Source organism: Eubalaena glacialis, chromosome 15, assembly GCF_028564815.1.
Source record: "Eubalaena glacialis isolate mEubGla1 chromosome 15, mEubGla1.1.hap2.+ XY, whole genome shotgun sequence".
Taxonomy (NCBI): Eukaryota; Metazoa; Chordata; class Mammalia; order Artiodactyla; family Balaenidae; genus Eubalaena; species Eubalaena glacialis.
In genome coordinates this window covers 84,154,462-84,175,077 of record NC_083730.1, presented here as the reverse complement: position 1 = coordinate 84,175,077, position 20,616 = coordinate 84,154,462, and the positions used below count along the sequence as shown (strand labels likewise).

General features: G+C 40.6%; 1 protein-coding gene across 1 annotated transcript in view; it reads left to right on the top strand.

The window, feature by feature from the left end:
• ACAD10 (acyl-CoA dehydrogenase family member 10) overlaps positions 1-20,616 on the top strand; it is a 49,737-nt gene that overhangs the window by 5,675 nt on the left and 23,446 nt on the right. The window contains exons 3-9 of the mRNA XM_061168974.1: positions 3,397-3,545; positions 4,957-5,151; positions 9,030-9,188; positions 9,899-10,058; positions 11,551-11,692; positions 16,684-16,752; positions 18,260-18,441. Of these exons, the coding sequence (XP_061024957.1) occupies positions 3,397-3,545; positions 4,957-5,151; positions 9,030-9,188; positions 9,899-10,058; positions 11,551-11,692; positions 16,684-16,752; positions 18,260-18,441 (1,056 nt within the window). The remainder of the gene's footprint in view (positions 1-3,396; positions 3,546-4,956; positions 5,152-9,029; positions 9,189-9,898; positions 10,059-11,550; positions 11,693-16,683; positions 16,753-18,259; positions 18,442-20,616) is intronic.

Genomic DNA, 20,616 nt, shown 5'->3' with positions numbered 1-20,616 from the left:
ACAAGATCAAACCTCTAGGCTCTGATCCTTCCTTTTTCAGCCCCTCCTGGTATTACCTTTTTACCCACTCAGTTCAACTGACTTAAGTGTGATTTGTTTGGCTTGAAGTGTTAGAAAACCTAACAAAACAGTGACTGAACCAAGACTGAAGTTAATTTCTTTTGCACATGAAAGTCCAGGTAGGTGGTCTGGGCCATTGTGTTGCTCTGTGATGTCAGCGCCCTGGGCTCTTTTCATTGTGTTGCTGTGCTGTGAGTGTACTTCATTTCCACTTTCACCGCATGGGTCAGGCTTGGCTGCCTCACTTTCTGCCATCACATTCCCATTCTCGCCAGCAGGAAGGAAAAAGGACCAAACAGCTGCCCCTGTTCTTTTGACTTACTGTGGTTGCTGATTGGGCAGTTTTCTATGCTAAATCAACCCAACTTCAGGTTTTCTGTGCCCCTGGTTGCAAAATTACCCAGCTCTGCTAACTGGTTACGTGAGCTATTTTTTTTTTTTTTTTTTTTTTTTTTTTTGGCTCCAGCTGCAGTTGAGCCCTCAGCTTCTCTATTCCTCCACTCATATTCCTCTTGCATTCACTACAGGGCTGTTCCAAACTCCCCCCGGAGCCACCATACTTCCCCAGACCAAACCTTCATACTTGGCAGACAGCCAAGTCTCCTTTTACAGAGAACATAAAGATTACTTGGCAGGAATTTTCTCAGCTTTCTCCAGAATGTCTTGAGAACCTATTCGCTTCTTTCCACTGCCACTGCCTCTACACAAGTTAGATTCCTAAATTCTCCCGCCTGCACTGGCACATCAGCCCCCTAACTCCTAACTCTACCTCTGGCCTTCTGGGTTTTGCACCACCTTGCACACAGTGCCTGGAACTGCCCTTCTGAAACACACATCTTATCCCTTCCCTCTCCTGCTTCAAATCCTTGAGGGCCTGCATTTTTTCACTTAGATTAAAACCAGAAGCTTTACCTGGTTCCAGGGCCTCTCACAGCCAGCTCTCATGTCCTTTCGTCATACCATTTCCTATGTACGCCCACATTTCAGCTACCTTGGACTACTTGATGCTCTTTAAACTTGTCAAATGTATTTATACTCCTGTGCCTTCGCAAGTTCTGTTCTCTCTGATCAAAGCTACCCTTCCCTGCCGCCTCTGCCTTTTCAAATCCTGCTCATACTTTTAAATGGTATGTTATTCAGCAGTGCCTGGAATCTTTGGAGCACTTAGTAAGTCTTGTGGTTGTTGTTATTATTGACTTGTGTTTTTATTTTATATTTATAATGTTTTTGCCATACCCAAATTTTCATTTTTGATGTCATCAAAATCATCTGTGTTTTTCCTTATGGCTTGCATGTTATGAGACTAGGCTAAGGAAGTCATTTTTTTCTTCACGTTCATAAAGACGTTGCATATTGTTTTCTAACTTTTAGAGGGTTTTTTTTTCTGATTTGGGTATTTAGTCTGTTGGGAATTCATTTTTATGATGGTGAGAAGCAGGGATTTAATTAAATTTTTTCTATACAGAAACTCAGTTATGCCAACCTCATTTATTAAATAGTTGGTGCTGAAAGGATATTTTTAAAAATACAAAGATATGCTGTATAGCACAGGGAACTCTCCTTCACTTTGCTGTATAGTAGAAACTAACACAACATTGTAAAACAACTATACCCCAATAAAAAATAAATAAATAAATAAATAAAAGTGCACGTAAAAAAAAAAAAAAAATACAAAGACAAATTTCTTACTGTCACCTCCACCCCTCCCTGGTTAGTCCTAGGCTTCATTGGTTATCATTGTGAAAAGTTTGTTTATCCTTCCACAAATTGCCTATATATACATGAGTGTCTGTGTGTGTGTGTGTGTGTGTAAACTGTGTCTACACAGATTGGGTCATACTGTACACACTGTTATGTACCTTTCCTTTTTTCTGACCCAGTAGAATATCTTGCCAAATTTTCCACATCAGTAGGCATAGGTCTAGTTAAGGGATTAGCAAACTTTTTCTGTCAAGGGCACTAGATGGGCTTCACGAGCCATACAGTCTCTGTATGGCTTTACTATTGGAGCCAGCAACAGCCATAGACAATAGTAAACAAGTAGGTGTGGTTGTGTTCCAATAAAACTTTATTTACAAAAACAGATGGGAGACAGATTTGGCCCCCAGGCCATAATTTGCCAACCCTTGGCCTAGTTTATACATTTTAACATCTACGAGGTATTCCATCATATGGATGTACCATGGTTGATTTAACAAGCCCTTTAGTAACGTGCAAGTTTCTAGTTTTTATTGTGAGCAGTTCTGCACAACAGCCGTGTACATAATCTTTGCTTACTTTTATGAATATATCTGTGGGAGAAATTCCTGGAAGCAGAATTACTACATCAAATGTAAATGTGTATTTAAAATGTTGCACTCCATAGAGGTTGTATTTGTTTACACCCCCATCAACAGCATATGAGAGTGCCCCTTTCCTTGCATGCTTGCCAGCTCTAAGATCCTAAAAAATGCTCTAACTTTAGTTCTAAAATTAAAGATGTATTATTATTTGGATTGAGTTTTGAAAGTCCTGTTATTCTCAGAAGACATACTGAATTGGTCACATTGGTGATTTCTGAAGAATGGGATTGCTTTGTCATTTAACTTTCTTTTTTATACCTTTCTATATTGTCTGAAATATTTTCAATGCACAGGTACTACATTAAACAAAAGATATGTGCTAATGTATATTATTGATATATCTTAGATATAATTATGAATGCTGTATATATTTTTGCCCCATAACAGGTATATTATACAAAGAGAAAATACCCTTGTACAAGAAAAAGTAACCCCTGTCCCAGTGTTCCCAGTATACACAATAATAATTCATCCACTGCCTTAGCTCTTTATGGACAGAATTTTGTTCTTTATTTCTCAGACAGCGCCCCAAGGTGAATGTTTCAGTGTACCAGCTACACTGCTCTGAAGGATTACTACGGTTTACAAAATGAAGGGCTCATTTTGGAGTGCTGTCAGAATCTGCTTTATTCCCTAATGCACTTCTTTACCATGTGCCAGGACTGTGTGAGTGACCTAATATATATGAACCAGCCAATGAGAGACCAGGGAAGAAAATTCGTACTGCAGTGTCCAGAGTCATCTCAAGGTGGTGGTATGGACCTGACGCTTGGCACCAGTATGGTCCCCTCAGTTACACAGATTATTATTGCTGTTCCCTTGGAGGTCCAAGCTGAGATTTTCCATTTCCTGAATTTCTCTGAGTTCCCAATAGAACCCACTTGGCACCACAGTGATGCCACAGGAACTTGTATGGTATTTCCCCTGCTCCCCAAACCCCAGCTGTTTGTCCATATATTACTGTTTCACTTACCATATGTTTTACTTCCGGTAGAATGGGAGGTACAGAATCATATCCCTTCTGGAACTATATTGAAGGCCTTGATCTCAGGTGGCGAAAATGGGCCCTGGATGAAATTTATGAGAGCAGAGATAACAACAGAGGATTTCCTACAAGAATTTGGGAGACTTTGCTCTGAAATTGTGAGTGATAAACATACTTGAATTTCCATATTCTTTTTGCCTAGAATAGTGGTTGCAACACTTATCCATTAAGTTGGTTAAACTAAAAATAAAGAAGGGAAAACCTAATAACCTGTTATAAGATTTTAAGCTATTTCTTCCATCCCCAGGTACTCAATTTTAACTACAAGAATGAAAAAGTAAAAATATTACGTACTAAGCCTCTCCATCAGTTACTGTTCATCTGAAGCTGGAATTGTATAATGGCTTTGATCAGAAAGCTTGTTTAATGCAGTAATAACATTGAGCCTTTCTCTGGAAAGGCTCTGCATTGTTCTAAGCTCTTTATTTGTATTAACTCATGTACGTTCACAATAACCCTGCTAAAATATAATTTAAGATATAATAAAGTTCTGTGGATAGATGGTGGTTTTGGTTACATAACAGTAAATGTACTTAACGTCACCCAAAGTGGTTAAAATAGTAAATTTGATGTTATGTGTTTTTACCTCAATTTTAAATAAATGAATAAATATTTAAATATATGTATAGGAAACATTCTGCTAAGTGACAGAAAGAAGCCAACCCAAAAGACCACATATTGTATGATTCCACTTATTTGAAATGTCGAGAACAGGTAAATCTATAGAAACAGAAAATAGAGTTGTTATTTTCTAGGACTGGGAGTATTGGGGTGTCAGGGGGAGGAATGGGTAACGACTGCTAATGGGTATGGGATTTCTTTTTAGGGTGACGAAAATGTTCTAAAACGGATTGTGTTGATAGTTGCACAACTTTGTGAATATATTAAAAAGCGTTGAATTTTACAGTTTAAATTGGTCAGTTGGGTGGTATGTGAATTGTATTTCAATAAAGCTCTTGTAAAATGTGCGTGTGTATCAAAATAGCAGACTTGGCCTTGCAGATTTTGAAACATGATAAAATAAGGGTTTTCAAAACCCACAGAGATTGAATTTAAAAACACAAAAATTGATCAGAAACTGACATTCAGTTCGTAATGGTGAAGTTGCAGGCATTGCAGAATCATCAAATGTCTCTGGATCATTAAAAATTAAATTACATCTGCTTAATACACTTACAGAGTTTAATGTACCTCTTAGGGGCTTCTGAATCTTTTTAAAATTGACAATGAGTGAGTGAAATAAAGAACTCATTTAACTGGAATACTGATAATAAATAGCTCCATTCCCTAACCACTGTAACTCTAATTCTAATCCACTTTTTACAACCTTATATACAAAGTTCTGCACAAGGGCTGAGGGAGGGAATTCCTTTTGGCAGCAAGCCAAAGGCCTGGGGTCTTACACCAGGTAGTGGTAGGAAGCCAGGAATATGTGTTTTTCTGTGTTGGTGACAAGCAGTTCTTACTCTTAATGATGGCTGGGTCTCCTCTCCCCTCCCCCATTCTTAGTCAAAGACCTCCGTGCCCGTGGACTCCTTTTTCTCTCTGCTGACCAGTGAGCAAGTGGCGAAGCAGTTCCCAGTGATGACTGAGGCCATAACTCAGATTCGGGCTAAAGGCCTTCAGACTGCAGTCTTGAGCAATAATTTTTATCTTCCCAATGGGAAGAGCTTTTTGCCCCTGGACCGGAAACTGTTTGATGTGGTAAGCTCACAGTGGCCCAGAATAATCCGAATCAAGTCTGTGTCCTTGCTTCAGGATGCAGCATTAATGCTGCCTCTCAGTTGGTCTTGAGTGAATGGGTTTTTTATTCACACACTTGACTCAGTTAGGATTAAACATAACAGGTGGGAAACAGGACTTGTAAAATATCACTGAGCTCTTAGCAAGGTCAGTCATTTATGGGCTTTGATAACTGGTTGAAACCTCAGCTTTAGAGACTCCCTTTCATTCTGGAGTTGAACCTTAGTCATCAGATAACACATGCACTTTCGTCAGCCCTCGCCTCTTAACGGGCCCTTTGACCTTTTCTCTTCAAAGACCAACCCCGTTGCTCTCTATTTCTATGGCATTAATCCTTAGACCAGTGCTGTGCAGACAAACCTACTGCAGTAAAGGAAATGTCCAGTATGGTTGCTACTAGTCACATATGGCTATTAAACACTTGAAATGTGCCTAGTGGCCCTGAGGAATTCTATTTCATTTCAACTTAAATGTAAATAATCACATATGGCTAGTGGCTACCGTATGGGACAGCACATGAAGGGCTAGACTATGAAAGTACCTGAGAAGATTCTGAGTCAGGAGATGGTCTTCTGTGCCAGGAGGTTACTTCTGTGAAAGACTCCCCATTTCCCTAAGAGAAAGTATATCGTTATCCTGGGACAGATATGAATTACTGAATTATTGACTTGCTTAAACTTCACTCGGTTGGAAAACACATTGTCATTAAGCAGTGACTGTGTGCTGGGCACTGGCTAGGCATGAGGGGATACTGTGTTCAATGTGACAGACACAGCCCTGCCCTCTGGAATATGCATTTGCCATATTTCAGGTTGTCAGTCGCTACATGTGGCTCGTGGCTACTATGTCGGACAGGACAGTATCGCATTTCCATCATTGTAGAAAGTCCTATTGGATAGTGCTATTTTAGAACATAAAATCTAGTTGGATTGACAGGCAGAAAATTCAGAGCACAAATATGGGCAATTAACGACCCAACCTAATGCTCTTTTCACCTCCCACCTCCTCATTCCTCCTGTACAAAGCCAGTCAGAGATAGAGTTCTCTTCCCTCTGCACAGCTGCCTGGCTCCTTGCCCACTTTAACTGTTGGTTTCCCCGCTTGTCCACAGCACAGCCCTCCTCCAAGCATCCTCCCCCTCTGGTGCTCAGGGACCTCAGCCAAATTTGAATCCTGTCTTGCAGCTTGCTATAAGCAGTAGCTTTGATTCTCTGGACCTCAGTTTCCTCACCTGTAGCTCAGGAGTAGGAATTTTCTTTGTTTAGGGTAGCTGTGTGGATCCCAGAGTATAATGCATGCAAAGCACTTTACAGAGTGCCTGGCAGATAGGTAAGTATTCAATACATTGTAATTATTTTCAGAGATTCCTTCCCTCCAGTGTGGCTATGGGGATGTATCTTCATCTGGACAGAATCAGTTGGCCAGGCTCATATTGGGCCCTTCAACTATTTAAGGACTTGTGAGCTTCTTTAAAACAATGGACTTGTTTATTCAGGCTTCACAGGCTCTCTGGCGTGTGTTTTACAGATCCATTTTCATATTCTACGTCTGCAGGAGACCTGGAGATTTGAAAATCTGTTTCCTCAAGAGCAAGGGTTTACATTTTTGTTCTCTAAAGTTATAAAGAAAAAAATTATTTTGGAAGAAGTGAAGCTAATGGAATCATTCCTGTGATCCCCATCATCACTGGAGGCTGTTCCTGAACTTTTCAATGTCACAGAAATCTGTTTCTGCTGAGGTGTTTGTGGCTTTTAAATTTTGTTCATCTACTTTTTTTTTTTTTTTTTTAGTATGGATGTTTTATGTCTGAAATTTTGCTTGTGTCCAGGTGTAAGCAATGGGTAATGTCTTTTTTTTTTTTTTTTTTTTGGCTGTGTTGGGTCTTAGTTGTGGCGTGTGGGCTTCTCTCTAGTTGTGGCACGTGGACTCCAGAGAGCACGGGCTCAGCAGCTGCCACACGCAGTCTCTCTAGTTGTGGCGCGCAGGCTTAGTTGCCCCGTGGCATGTGGGATCTTAGTTCCCCGACCAGGGATCAAACCCATGACCCCTGCATTGGGAGGCGGATTCTTAACCACTGGACCACCAGGGAAGTCCCCATCTACTTTGTTTTTTAAGTAAAAACTTTTACATTATTTTTTTTATTGTAAAGAACACACGATATAAGATTTACCATCCTAGGGACTTCCCTGGTGGTGCAGTGGTTAAGAATCTGCCTGCCAGTGCGGGGGACACAGGTTCGAGCCCTGGTCCGGGAAGATCCCACATGCCACGGAGCAACTAAGCCCGTGCGCCACAACTACTGAGCCTCTGCTCTAGAGCCCGCGAGCCACACCTAAGACCCAACACAGCCAAAAATAAATAAATAAAATTTTTTAAAAATGTAAATAAAAAATGCTAATGTAGTACAATGAAAAAAAAGATTTACCATCCTAGCCATTTTTAATTATACAGGACAGTAATTTTAGGTATATTCACATTGTTGTGAAACACAACCCCAGAAATTTTTCATCTGGCAAAATAGAACACAAGAAGTCCAGGGATCTTATCCAATTTAAATCTCAGGAATTTTTTCACTTCTCCAAATGTACTCACCTATGAGAGGAGGTGTCTGCTTGTGAGACTTGGCCCTGATCCCCAGGGTTTGCTCCCCCTCTCCTCTTGTCTCGGCTGGTACAGCTGTGCTGCTTTCCTGTCGCATGATGCCTTTATTGGTGTCTGAAACACCTGGCTTCTCTGCTACCCACTGTTGATATCTTCTTTAGAAGGAGCTTCTTTGTCTTCTTTTAGCTCATTCAGGTCCTTAGGAGACCAGGAAGAGTCAGTAACTTACTCAGCACATTTATTTGTCTGAAAAGGCAGTTCTTCTCTAACCTTGAACAATGGGAGTTTGGAGGAGAGGGAGGGGCCCTCAGGTTTGTCCTTGGTCTTGGAGAGCGAGGGTCAATTCAGGAGTGATTGAGGGAGTTAGTTCTATTCTTTGGGCAGACCAGAGGGTATTGGTTACAGGCTTCTATGGACGTTTTAGGCCTGCTCACAGGAGATCAAGCCATGGGGACAGTGTCAGAGGACTTGGGGTTGCTGGATCAGAGGTAGCCTGACACTGAGACAGCTGTTTCAGGGTTCTCCTGAACCCTCAGCAGCACCCCACCAATTCTGGATCAGATACAGGTTAAAGCAAGGCTGTCAGGATACAGGAGGCTCTTTGCATGAAAGGGAACCATGTCTTTGCCACTGACGATCTCTTTGGTGTTAGCCCTCCTGTGGGATTTATCTGTCTAGGTTGAGTACAGCTGTTTGTTTTTTAACTTCTGAAATATGGACATTAAAGTCATGTTTTTTTTATAACAGTAAACAGTACCTTCTTTCTGAAAAAATGGTGAAATACTTTCCCTAAAACTGAAACGTGCTTCAGGGGTGTTTTCTTCTGTTCTGTGCATTCACAACACCTAACATTAGCAAACTGCTATGTCATTTTGGAACACATTGAAGTTCACTAAGTTTCCCAGCTACCGTTAAGATAGGTAAGATGGCTGTTAGTGTCCCCAGTTTCCTGACGATGAACCTGAAGCGCATAGTGCCTTCGCTGTTTGCACAAGGTCACTCACTGTGTCTGAACCAGAACTTTGGTTTTCTGAGTCTTCCCTCAGGTTGTAACCCACTATTTCCAAATCACTCCTCTTAGAAAAGCAACATCATTTTCTATCATGACACTCTTAAGTTACTTGTTATAACAAATCTCCACTGCCTTCCTTCTGCTTTGCTTTTCAGAAAATATACTGGGTGTACGTGGGAACACCACTTTTAGGGACATTCATCTCTCCTTTCTGTCCCTCCCTCAGGTTGTGGAATCCTGCCTGGAAGGTGTCTGCAAGCCAGACGCCAGGATGTACAAGCTGTGCTTGGAGCGGCTAGGCCGGCAGCCTTCTGAGTCCATCTTTCTGGATGATCTTGGACCGAATCTAAAAGCAGCTGCTAGCCTTGGTATTCACACCATTAAGGTAAAGGTCACTGTTTTTTGAACCCCTGTTGTGCCCCAGGCACTAGTGTAAGCATTTCTATGCAGTCCTCTTACACTCATCGTTGCAGTTGCCTCTAGTGGTTTTCACCCATCCTGCTGTAGTCTTTTTATTTTTTATTAATTATGAAATCTAGGTGACTAGCCACTTGTATTTTCAATAGGAAGTACGAAGGCAGAATGAGAAAAGAGTTACACAGGGAGGTGAATGGCAGGCTTAAGACATTTTGGGTGACAGTTCTGCTGGCCTGGTGATGCTGCTCTGGGTGGGGACCCAGCAGCTACCAGACACACGGGCCACCCCAATGCTTTGAAGCAGGAGAAGCCACGTTGGTGGCGGGGTCTCTGTCCAGCTTTCTGCGTCTGGGTTTTCATTATTAGCTGACGGGCCCGTAGGGACAGAGTGGACACTACAGCACAATATTCTGCCCTCCTGGCACGAGGGAGTATCATTCACTCTTAACCGGCACTCTTCCCAGCAGATAAGAAAGTTTAATGTGGTTAGGAATTAAATGGCAGGAGGAAACTCATTCTGAGGCTTTCTCATGAGCTGACTCTCCTGGCTGCAAAGTCCTTGCTCAGAGAACTGACTTCTTCTATATTTCCCTCTAAGAAAGTACCCTCTTAGAGAACAGGCAGGAGGAGGGGCAGGGTTGACTGGGCGTCCATGTTCAATATTCTCTTTGAAACCAGGTTCATGACCCAGAGACTGCAGTAAAGGAACTGGAAACTCTTTTGGGTTTTCCGTTGAGAATGGCTGTTCCAAACACTCGCCCTGTGAGAAAGACGATGGAAATTCCCAAGGACTCCTTGGAGAAGTACCTCAAAGACTTACTGGGGACCCAAGCCACAGGTAGCTAAGTTTCTGCATTTTGGTAAAGGCTAGGCTTTCAGTCTGGTTCTCACTTTCAGTCCTTAGTGGAATATGCTGGAGGCAAAGACGCCATGTGGTGAAGAAAATAGCCAGTGGGCTCAGTGAGCCCAGGGGACCCGAGTGCTGCTCTGTTTTGCTTGGGAAAAAGCACTGACTTCCTTTTTTATGGATCCCCAAAGTGTACTTGGCCCTTGTTCCACGGGAGAGTGTGGTGTGGCAGCAATCGCCTGCAAAGGGCTGTCCCGGAGGAGAGGAGCTTGCAGTATGTGCCCAGGGGTGTTTGAGTGTTTCTAATATTTTCGAGATGACAACCTGTTTTGTGAAGGTGACTTAAAAGTTGCACGAATTTAAAATGTGACAAGCCGTCTCTATCTCTTCAAAGGAACCTCTAGCTCCTTCTTCACATTCCACCCTCAGAAAAACAGGTGCCTCATGACGTTTTTCTTTTTAAATTTATTTTATTGAAGTATAGTTGCATGAACTTTTGAAGAAATTTCTACCTGGTGATAAAGTTTGATCCTTGAAAGTACTTTTTTTTAAATTTAATTTTATTTGTTTTTTTATACAGCAGGTTCTTATTAGTCATCCATTTTATACATATTCGTGTATATATGTCCATCCCAATCTCCCAGTTCATCCCACCACCCCCCGCCGCTTTCCCCCCTTGGTGTCCATACGTTTGTTCTCTACATCTGTGTCTCTATTTCTGCCCTGCAAACCGGTTCATCTGTACCATTTGAAAGTACCCTTTGTGTGCAGCTTCGCATGAGGATTTTTTCCAGTGATGGGATTGTTCTTAGAGCCTCTACGAAGCTGAGGGACCCTTTCTGACGAGACCAGCTAAGTCAGGCAAACTCCCATTTCCTGCGAATCTGTGTGTAGAGTTCATCTCATTGTGAAGACTAGGGTTGATTAGGCTGTTTCTGCAAGGGAGCCTCAGAGTTTAGCCTGCTGGGGTGGGAAATCGCATCTCCTGAAAGCAGCTTTGGCTTGAGCTGCAGGCCTCTGCATAGCTCCTTTCAGCTGTCACGTCACTGTCAGGCGTGGTGTGGCCGAGTATGGGGTGAGAGGCACACAAGGGCACTTTTCATCCTCGGCTTAAAGCATTCCATTTAGCAAGATGGGTTTCCATGACTGTGCTTGTGTTTTACAAACAGAACTAAAAAACTTTTCTTTACGGAGCAGGAGTTGGCAAGAAGGACAAAATTGGACACCTGCACAGAGTGAAAACTGTCATGGTGTAAATCCAGTGGCCTTTGCCACACCGTAGTGTGATATTCTGGACTCGAGCTGGAGGTGGGGGGTATGCCTGGGACGCAGTCATGTCTGGTACCCCGGGAGGAGCTGCCTCCTTACAGTGCATTCCAAATCAGGGCGCTCCGCATCCATATGCAGTACTCATTAGAAAGGAAGAATGTCCACATTTGTCCTCCAGAGCTGGTTTGAGTTTTCCTTGCTTTCAAACTTGCAGGCCCATTGGAACTCCTTCAGTTTGATCACGGGCAGTCAAATCCCACCTACTACATCAGGCTGGCTAAACATCAGCTGGTTCTGAGGAAGAAACCGCCAGGGACACTGCTCCCATCCGCGCATGCAGTAGAGCGGGAGTTCAGGTAAATTCTCAGAGCTGGGGGCGTGCTCGCCGTCCCCAGCCTCCGCAGCTCAGCCCCTGAGCTGGCCAATCAGCACTCCATTAAAGTGCCTTGAGACATTTAAAATTACAAGTATGACTCTCCAAAATTATTTCTGATAAGAACATGTCACCTAATTTTATTCAGGAGCTTGTTTTCTCTTTTCTCTACCTAAACCTCTAGGAGACTAGACTTTTTTTGAGCCTCTATTAAGTGGGGCCATAGCCCAAGGAGGCATGGCCGTGAGTTGATAGTTATTGAAACCTGGGGTTCCTTATATGAATCCCTCTACTTTTATGTATGTTTGATATTTTTCATAATAAAATGTTTAAAACAATAAATGTATTACAACCTATCCAAAATAAAATCTTTTGCTTTGTGAATAGGGAAATTTAAACATAGTAGGTTGAAAACCACTAGCTCCAGACTCTTGGACAGTGAGTGGCAATGCGATGACTGGACTCGAGTGGGGCTTCCCCTCCTGGAAGGCTTTCTCTTCCTCTTCCTCCTCCTTCCTTCCAGCCTATCATGTTCTGCAGAAGGAAAGTTGCAGAGAGTAGTAAGGAAAATGTGATTTCGGCTCCTGGCCGCTTCTTTCTCACCATTTACTGTCTCTCCTCTGACTTTTTGGTTCCTTGGATCTGACTTCTCTATGTGTTACAGGGACTGACGACTGACATTTATGAAGCCTTCGGGGTTCATTTATGAAGCCTACAGGAAAAAACCTGTAGCTATTTGTGAGCATTCATAAATGTGCCCATGTGATAGTGAGTGTGTGCTTGTAGAAGAGAAACCCTGAAATGTAAAACTCCCCCTGTCTCTGTGCATCCTGCTTGTGAACTCTCACCAACTTCCCAGCGTACTGAGGAATTCTGGAGTGTTAGAAGGACATCCAAAAATCCAAGAATGCACAGAATTTCCATTTTAGTAAAGGAATAAAATGTGCATTTGAAGGTGAAATGTGTATGGTATCTGCTTATAAAATGCCAAATCAAATTTGGAAAACTGTTTGGGAAAACAGTATAACATAATTTATAAAAACCTCAGGGTAGTCATACTTTTATACCTAATAATTCCAATAGGGGATCTCTCTTTAAAAAAATAGTTCTAAATGGGGAGAAAAGCTTTATGCATTAATATGCTTACTGCAGTGTAGTTTATAATAAAAAATTGGAAACCTACAGGTACAATAAAGGAGAAATGATTATGCAAACCTTGGTATTTCTGCTTGTTGGAACAATAACAATAATAGTAATAGCCAACATTTACTGAGTGTTTAGTATGTGTCAGGCACTAAATAAATGCTTTGAATATATTGTTAACTCAAACCATTCTCACAACTCCCTGATATGGTCCTATTATGATCTCCATTTTATAGATGAGGACAGTGAAGCTTAAAGAAGTTAAGCAACATGCCTAGTGACACACATCTAGTATGTGAGTGATGGAGTCTAGCTTCACACCCAGGGCTGGTAGGATTCCATACCCCAGTCTTAATGATTATGCTATTATTGCAGCCAATAAAAGGATGCCTATAATAAAATTAAAATGTGTATGATAAAATTTTTTTCCTTTTTGGCTGCCCAGTGTGGCTTGGGGGATCTTAGTTCTCCAACCAGGGACTGAATCCAGGCCATGGCAGTGAAAGTGCCGAGTCCTAACCACTGGACCACCAGGGGACTCCCCCGAAAATAAAATTTTAATGTAGCAAAAACAGATACGAACTATATATGTCTTAACTATGTTTTTTGTAAAGACTTGTACATTGAAACAAAAATATTGGAAAGGAACACACCAAAATGTTTACCCTGGTCATGTCTGGGTAGTTTGTTAGTACAAATTGTAAGTGACAGAAACCCACCTAGCCTGACTTAAGTATTCAAAAAAAAGAAAGGAGGAGAAGTGGTAAAATGTATTGGCTTCATTATCTAAATCTTTCAGGTATGGCTGGATCCAGGGGCCCAAATAATGTCACCAGGACCCATTCATTCTCTCTCTCCATCTCTCAACACTTCTCTCCTTGATAACCACAGTGAACGTTCCAGCATATCTCCTGAGATTGACTCGTTGGCCCAATATGGGTCACAGCTTTGTTCCTGAACCAATCTCTGTGGTAAGGAGGATGCATTATTCAGATTGGCCAAATCTGGGTCTTGTGCTCAACCCTAGAATCAGGATTGAGTCACTCTCACCCAAACCATGTGAACCTACAGTGGGGGAGAGCTGTTTCCCAAAGGAATGTCTAGGTATTACTATCAGAACATGAAAAGGGGAAAGGACAACAGGCAGCCAAAAGCAGGAGCCAGTTATTGGTGATAAGACCGACTAATTATTTTTCTATTTAAAAAAATTCCTTCCTTAATGTTTCATAGAATTTACCAGTAAACCCATCGGGCCTGGAGGTTTTTTAGGAAAAGTTTTTTGATTATGGGTTTGATATAATAAATATTGGCTTATTCAGGTATTTTATTTCATCTTGCCTTAGTTTTGGTAAATTGTAATTTGCAAGGAATTTGTACATTTATTAAAATATATAAAATTATATTATAAAATATATAAAGTTATATATGTCCATTTCATGTTAACAGTTGAATTTATTGTTCAAAATATTCCCTTACTGTTTTTTTGTTTTTTTTTTTTAATTTATTTTTGGCTGTGTTGGGTCTTCGTTGTTGTGCGTGGGCTTTCTCTAGTTGCGGCGAGCGGGGGCTACTCTTCGTTGCGGTGCGCATGCTTCTTATTGCGGTGACTTCTCTTGTTGTGGAGCATGGGCTCTGGGTGCGCAGGCTTCAGTAGTTGTGGCACACAGGCTCAATAGTTGTGGCTTGCAGGCTTTAGAGCAGAGGCTCAGTAGTTGTGGCGCACAGGCTTAGTTGCTCCACGGCATGTGGGATCTTCCCGGACCAGGGCTTGAACCCATGTCCCCTGCATTGGCAGGCAGATTCTTAACCACTGCGCCACCAGGGAAGTCCTCCCTTACTGTCCTTTTAATGTATGTAGGATCTGTAGTGATTTCCCATCTTTACCATTCCTGCTATTGATTGATAGTATTTTCTCTCTCTTTCTTTCATCAGTCTACCTAGGGATTTATCACTGTGTTGATAATTTAAAAGAACAAATGTTTAGTTTTGTTCATTTTTCTGTTGTTTATTTTCTATTTCATTTAGTTCTGCTCTGAGCTTTATTTCTTTCCATCTTCTTACTGTGGGTGTATTTTTACCTTCTTAGGTGTAACCTTAGGCTATTGATTTAACATCTTCCTTCTTTTCTAATATGAGCTTTCAAAGTTATAAATTACTTTGTAAGCACATATGCATCCCACAAATTTTGACATGTGTTTTTATTATTATTATTACAGTTTGAAATATTTTCTAATGTCCCTTGTGATTTCTTCTTTGACCCATGGCTTATATGGAAGTGTGTTATTTAACTTCCAAATATTTGGGCTTTTTCTAGCTATCACATAGTAACAACTTCTCGTTTAATTCTATTGAGGTCTTAGAAATACTCCGTAAGATTTTGATACTTGGGGTTTCCCTGGTGGCGCAGTGGTTAAGAATCCACCTGCCTAATGCAGGGGACACGGGTTCAAGCCCTGGTCCAGGAAGATCCCACATGCCACGGAGCAGCTAAGCCCATGCACCACAACAACTGAGCCTGCGCTCTAGAGCCCGTGAGCCACAACTACTGAGCCCGTGCACCCAGAGCCCGAGCTCCGCAACAAGAGAAGCCACCGCAATGAGAAGCCCGCGCACCGCGACGAAGAGTAGCCCCCACTCACCACAACTAGAGAAAGCCGCACGCAGCAACAAAGACCCAATGCAGCCAAAAATAATAAATAAATAAATAAATTTATTAAAAAAAAAAGATTTTGATACTTGGAAATTTATTAGGACTTATTTTATGGACCAGTACGTGATATATCTTGGTGAATATACTGTGTGCACTCTAAAAGAATGTGTATCCTGCAGTGTCTGTGTGAGTGTTATAGAAATGTCCATCAGGTCAAGTTGGCTGGTAGTGTTGTTCAGAGCTGTGTCTTACTGACTTTTTCTAGTTAGTGTAGTTTTGATAAAGTCAGTTACTGATAAAGGCATTTTACAGTCTCAACTATGATTGTGAGTTTGTCCGTTTCTATCTTTCATTCCGATAATTTTTACTTGAGGTATTTTTGAAGCTCTTTTATTAGGCACATACACATTTTTTATTTATTTACTTTTGTAATTGAAGTATAGTTGATTTAATGTTGTGTTTAATTTCTGCTATACGGCAAAGTGACTCAGTAATACAGATATATATTCTTTTTTATGCTGTATTTTTTTATATATATATTCTTTTTCATATTCTTTTCCATAATGGTTTATCACAGGATATTGAATATAGTTCCCTGTGCTATACAGTAGGACCTTGTTGTTTAAGGCACATACACATTTATGATTGTAATATCTTCCTGGTGAATTAACTCTTGTATTGTTTTGAAATGTCCCTTTTTATCTCTGGTAGTCCTCTTTGCCTTAAGGTCTCTTTTTCTAATATTGATATAGCTATACCAGCTTTCTTATGCTTACCAATTGCATGGAACTTCCCTTTCCATCCTTTCATATTTTGTTTTATTTATTTATTTATTTCTATCTATGTTTTTATATTTAAAGCATGTCCCTTATAGACAGTATATTAAGTCTTGCTTTTGAACCCAGTAGGACAACATTTGTCTTTTAATTGGAATGTTTACTCTATTAAATTTAGTGTAATTATCAGTATGTTTGACTCAGGTCTATAATTTTGCTGTTTGATCTTTGTCCCATTTGTCTTTTGTTCTCCTTGCCTTTTTGCCTTCTTGGGTCAACTGAAATTTTTAAATTTTAGCATTCCATTTTAATTTCTGCATGTAAAATTTTTAAATCAAAAAATAATTTCAAGAAAATCCAGTCATCTCATTCAGCAGTGTCTCTCATTTTTCTTTGTTCTGGCAGGATAATGAAAGCCCTTGCAAATGCTGGAGTCCCTGTCCCCAAAGTTCTTGACCTCTGTGAGGATTCAAGGTAGTGTTCAGATTTATTTTTCCTATTGTGTATTCAAGCTACAGAAGAGAAAAGTCCTTATACTAACTCACATTCCAGTTTGCTAGAGTAAAGACAAGTAAAATTTGGGTAGAAGAGAAAAGAGATTTTATAGTAACCTCCCCTAGAAGTTCACAGATCTTTAAGTTATCCTGAAAGATAAATGCCTGCTTTCGTGAGAATTGGTAGGAAACATCTTTTCTAACATTTAAAAAATATATGTTAGCTTCATGTTGCTTGTTTTAATTAATTTTTTTATTGTGGGCTTTCTAAACTGTTTTTGAATTGCTTTATAATATGCTTTCTGAGTCTGTCTCTTTTTTCCCGATTTTTTAATTATGAAAATTTCGAAACATACACAGAAGTTGAAAGAAGAAAAAATAGTACAGTGAGCACGCATTTACACTTCATCTAGATGAAAACATTTGTTAACATTTTGCCACATTTGCTTTCTATGTATATGTATATATGTGTATGTGTATATATGTGAATAGGTGTATTATATAGATAAAATAATTTTATAGAAATAATTAATTACATATAACATTTTTCTAAAAATGTTTTATAACATAATTTAATAAGTTTTATTAAATAATTATATAATTATTTTGTAAGTTAGTAAGTATATCTTATATGTATGTATATAAATTATTATTCACTGAACCTTTTGAAGTAAGTTTCAGGCAGCATACATCTTCTAAGAGTAAAGACATTTTCTTTCATAACCACAGCAATATTACATTTAAGATAATTAAAAATAATTTAATAATATAATTTAATATCTAGGCCATGTTCAAGTCAGGATGAATAGTTATAATAGAATTTTCAAAACAACTTTTCAGAGTACTAAACTGATTTCTAGTAGTGACAAAAAGATGGATTAATGACATTTTGGTGTGTCACCTTAATACTTTGGGGTGTTGTATATGCCATTCATACCACTGGATAATGATGAAAATAACATCAGTAACAAGAAGGGATACTTATACAACCCTCATTGAAGCCAGAAACATATGCCAGGCATTCCCTATGTATTTGCTCCCTTAATTCTTATAACTATCCTTTGAAGCGTTATAGATTAAAAAAAACAAAGCTCAGAGAGGTTTAATATGTTTCTCAGGATCACACTGCTAGGAAGGGCAGAGGTGGCACTGAAGCCTGGTTCTCTGACTCCAAATCCCCCTCTCAACATGCTGCTTTCCTGTATTATCACACTTAATCCCATTCCAATGGCTTCTACAAGTGGACCAGAGAGAAGAGAGGCATGCTGGCAAGGAAGTGTAGGCAGGGATGTGTGTGTGTGGATTGGTTTGGGGAGGGAGTACTTCTAACCCCTGTGCTTATGTGCAAAGGAAAAAGCAAGTTTCCAGTACTCTGGATCTGAACTCCCACCCAGCACTCAAAGCTTACACACAGGACAGAGCAGTGCCATGACTAACAGCCTGCCACATCATGGGCCACTGAAACACCCTGTCTGTGTCCCTGCTAGGGTCATTGGCACCCCCTTCTATCTGATGGAGTACTGCCCAGGCCTCATCTACAAAGACCCCTCTCTGCCAGGCTTGGAGCGCAGCCAGAGGCGGGCCATCTACACTGCCATGAACAGAGTCTTGTGCAAGATTCACAGTGTGGACCTCAAGGCCGCAGGCCTAGAGGACTATGGGAAACACGGTGAGCACGGGGCCGCTTGTCTTCTGTGCTGGTGTTTCCTCACAGGTGCCTCTGCTTTCATGATTTCCATGGTACCAGGGTTTTAAGGCACCATTGGTAAATGTGAGGTGGGCTTGTTAGCTTCCTACTTGGAAATCCACTTTCATTTTAGTATAAGTGTCACTTACCTAGATGTTTTGTCCTGAGATAAATCCCTTCATGGACTACAGAATCTCTCTTCCCTGAAACTTTTATCTCACTGTATCATTTAAATCTTTTTTTTTTCCCGATACTGGCCAAAAGTACTTAAGATACGTATTTTCTTCTCCATTTTTCACCATTTCCTCTAAATATTCCTTTCAATATTTAGAGGAAAGATTTAGGGATATATTTTTTAAATGCCATTATGCCAAGGTATTTGTTTGTATAATTTGTTTCTGTTTTCTTCTTTCTTTTTTAAAAAAATGTCTGAGAGTTCCAGTTGGTCCTCATCCTTGGAAGCACTTGATATTGTCAGGTTTTCCCTTTTCCTTTTTTTTGGAAGTCAGTTGTATTGAATTGTAGCATTTTATGAATGTTGACAAATGCACACACTTTTATAACCACCGTCACCATTGTCTTCGTGCTTTTGCATGCAGAAACTTTAGCGTGAGCCAAGGAGTTTCACTTTGTCTGCCCTGCAGCATTCAAGATTATCTGACTCTCAACCAGTGTGCATTGTTGACCATGGTCAAAAAGAATCTCTCAAATAAGCTGTATTTTGTTCTTTCTCTGCTTTTAACCAAAATGTGCCTGTTTTCTCTAGGACCGTATCAAAGGCTGCAGTATGTGTCCAAAGTACATCAACTTCCTGACACACTTCTACCAAGTTACCTAAAATTCTGTCATTCCATAGGCACATGATCTGAGGTCTCAAAACTAACCATTTGAGAAGCTTTGCTACCACAGAGCAGGCTTGCTGACTTCACAGCCCCAGTTGAGGGAGTTCTCCACCCCTTCCATACGCAGCCTGATCCATATCATACACTAACCTGCTGACCAGAGTTACCAACTTAGTGGGGTTCCCCTCCATCTTGGTGGTCTCATTGGAAAATACTTACAGTAAAAACTTGTTGTTAATCCGAAATTCCAGTTTAACTGAGCATCCTCTATTTTATCTGGGAGCCCTAGTTACCAGTAAAAGGGTCAGCAGGCAAAGACCATAGATGTTGCCTATATTGAGCCATTGTTTCAAAGTGGAAAGAGCCCTAGACCAGAAGTCAGGTGCTGATTTGTGGGGTGAGCTTGGGCAAGTCCCATTACTTTGTTATAGTTTTCTCAACAGTAAAGGTTCAGTAAAAAACAAAACAAAAAAACCCTGCCCTGCCCCCCTCACAGTGCTGATGTGAAAAGCAAAGGAGATGGCAACTGTCCTAGTGTTTTGAATGGAGATAAAGCCTCTGTCACATGAAGCAATGGGCAATGTGACATCCCATCCCGCAGTGGAGAGAAAGCAGCTTAAGGAGGCCTCTCCCATGTGCTGAGTGGATCCTTTGCCTTTTTAAGGTAGACTGTTTTGATGCACTTTCCACTGGCCTATTAGTTTGACAAAGAGACAAAGCAGAAATCTGGTGTGATTTTATATGACTCAGGGTCAGCCTCCTGGGCCGCAGGCTGTATTTGGAGCCTTATCGCATAAAGCAGCTTCCTCAAATTTCACATTCACTGATCCAGTTTACAGGGGCATCAGATCTTCCTTTTCAAGTATCCTGTAATTTCTCAAGTTATGTCAGGAACCCAGCTGCTGCGTGGGGCATTGGCTATATATAGATAGTACACCATTTGTGTAAAATTGGTATATTTGAATAAATTTAAATGTTTATTTGCACACGTGACGATATCTCCAAAAGGATGCCTAAGAAATTGGTCACGTGGGTTGCCTTTGGGGAATAACGGCTGAGTGGCTGGGCAGGGGGATGGGAGAACATCTTTATTGCACTCCTTTTTGTCACTTTAATTTCGAGCCTTGTGAATATATGATTTATTGAAGAGAACAAATTTAAATTAGTAAGGAAAAGAAAAAGCACACCGACATGATTTCTGATCAAAAGGGACTTTTGACCAGATCCTTTAGGTCCAGTCTAGTTATCACAAAGAACCTTTCCATCAAGGACCTGCAGGGAACCTATAATTCTCTTTTCTTATCCCAGAGGGCAG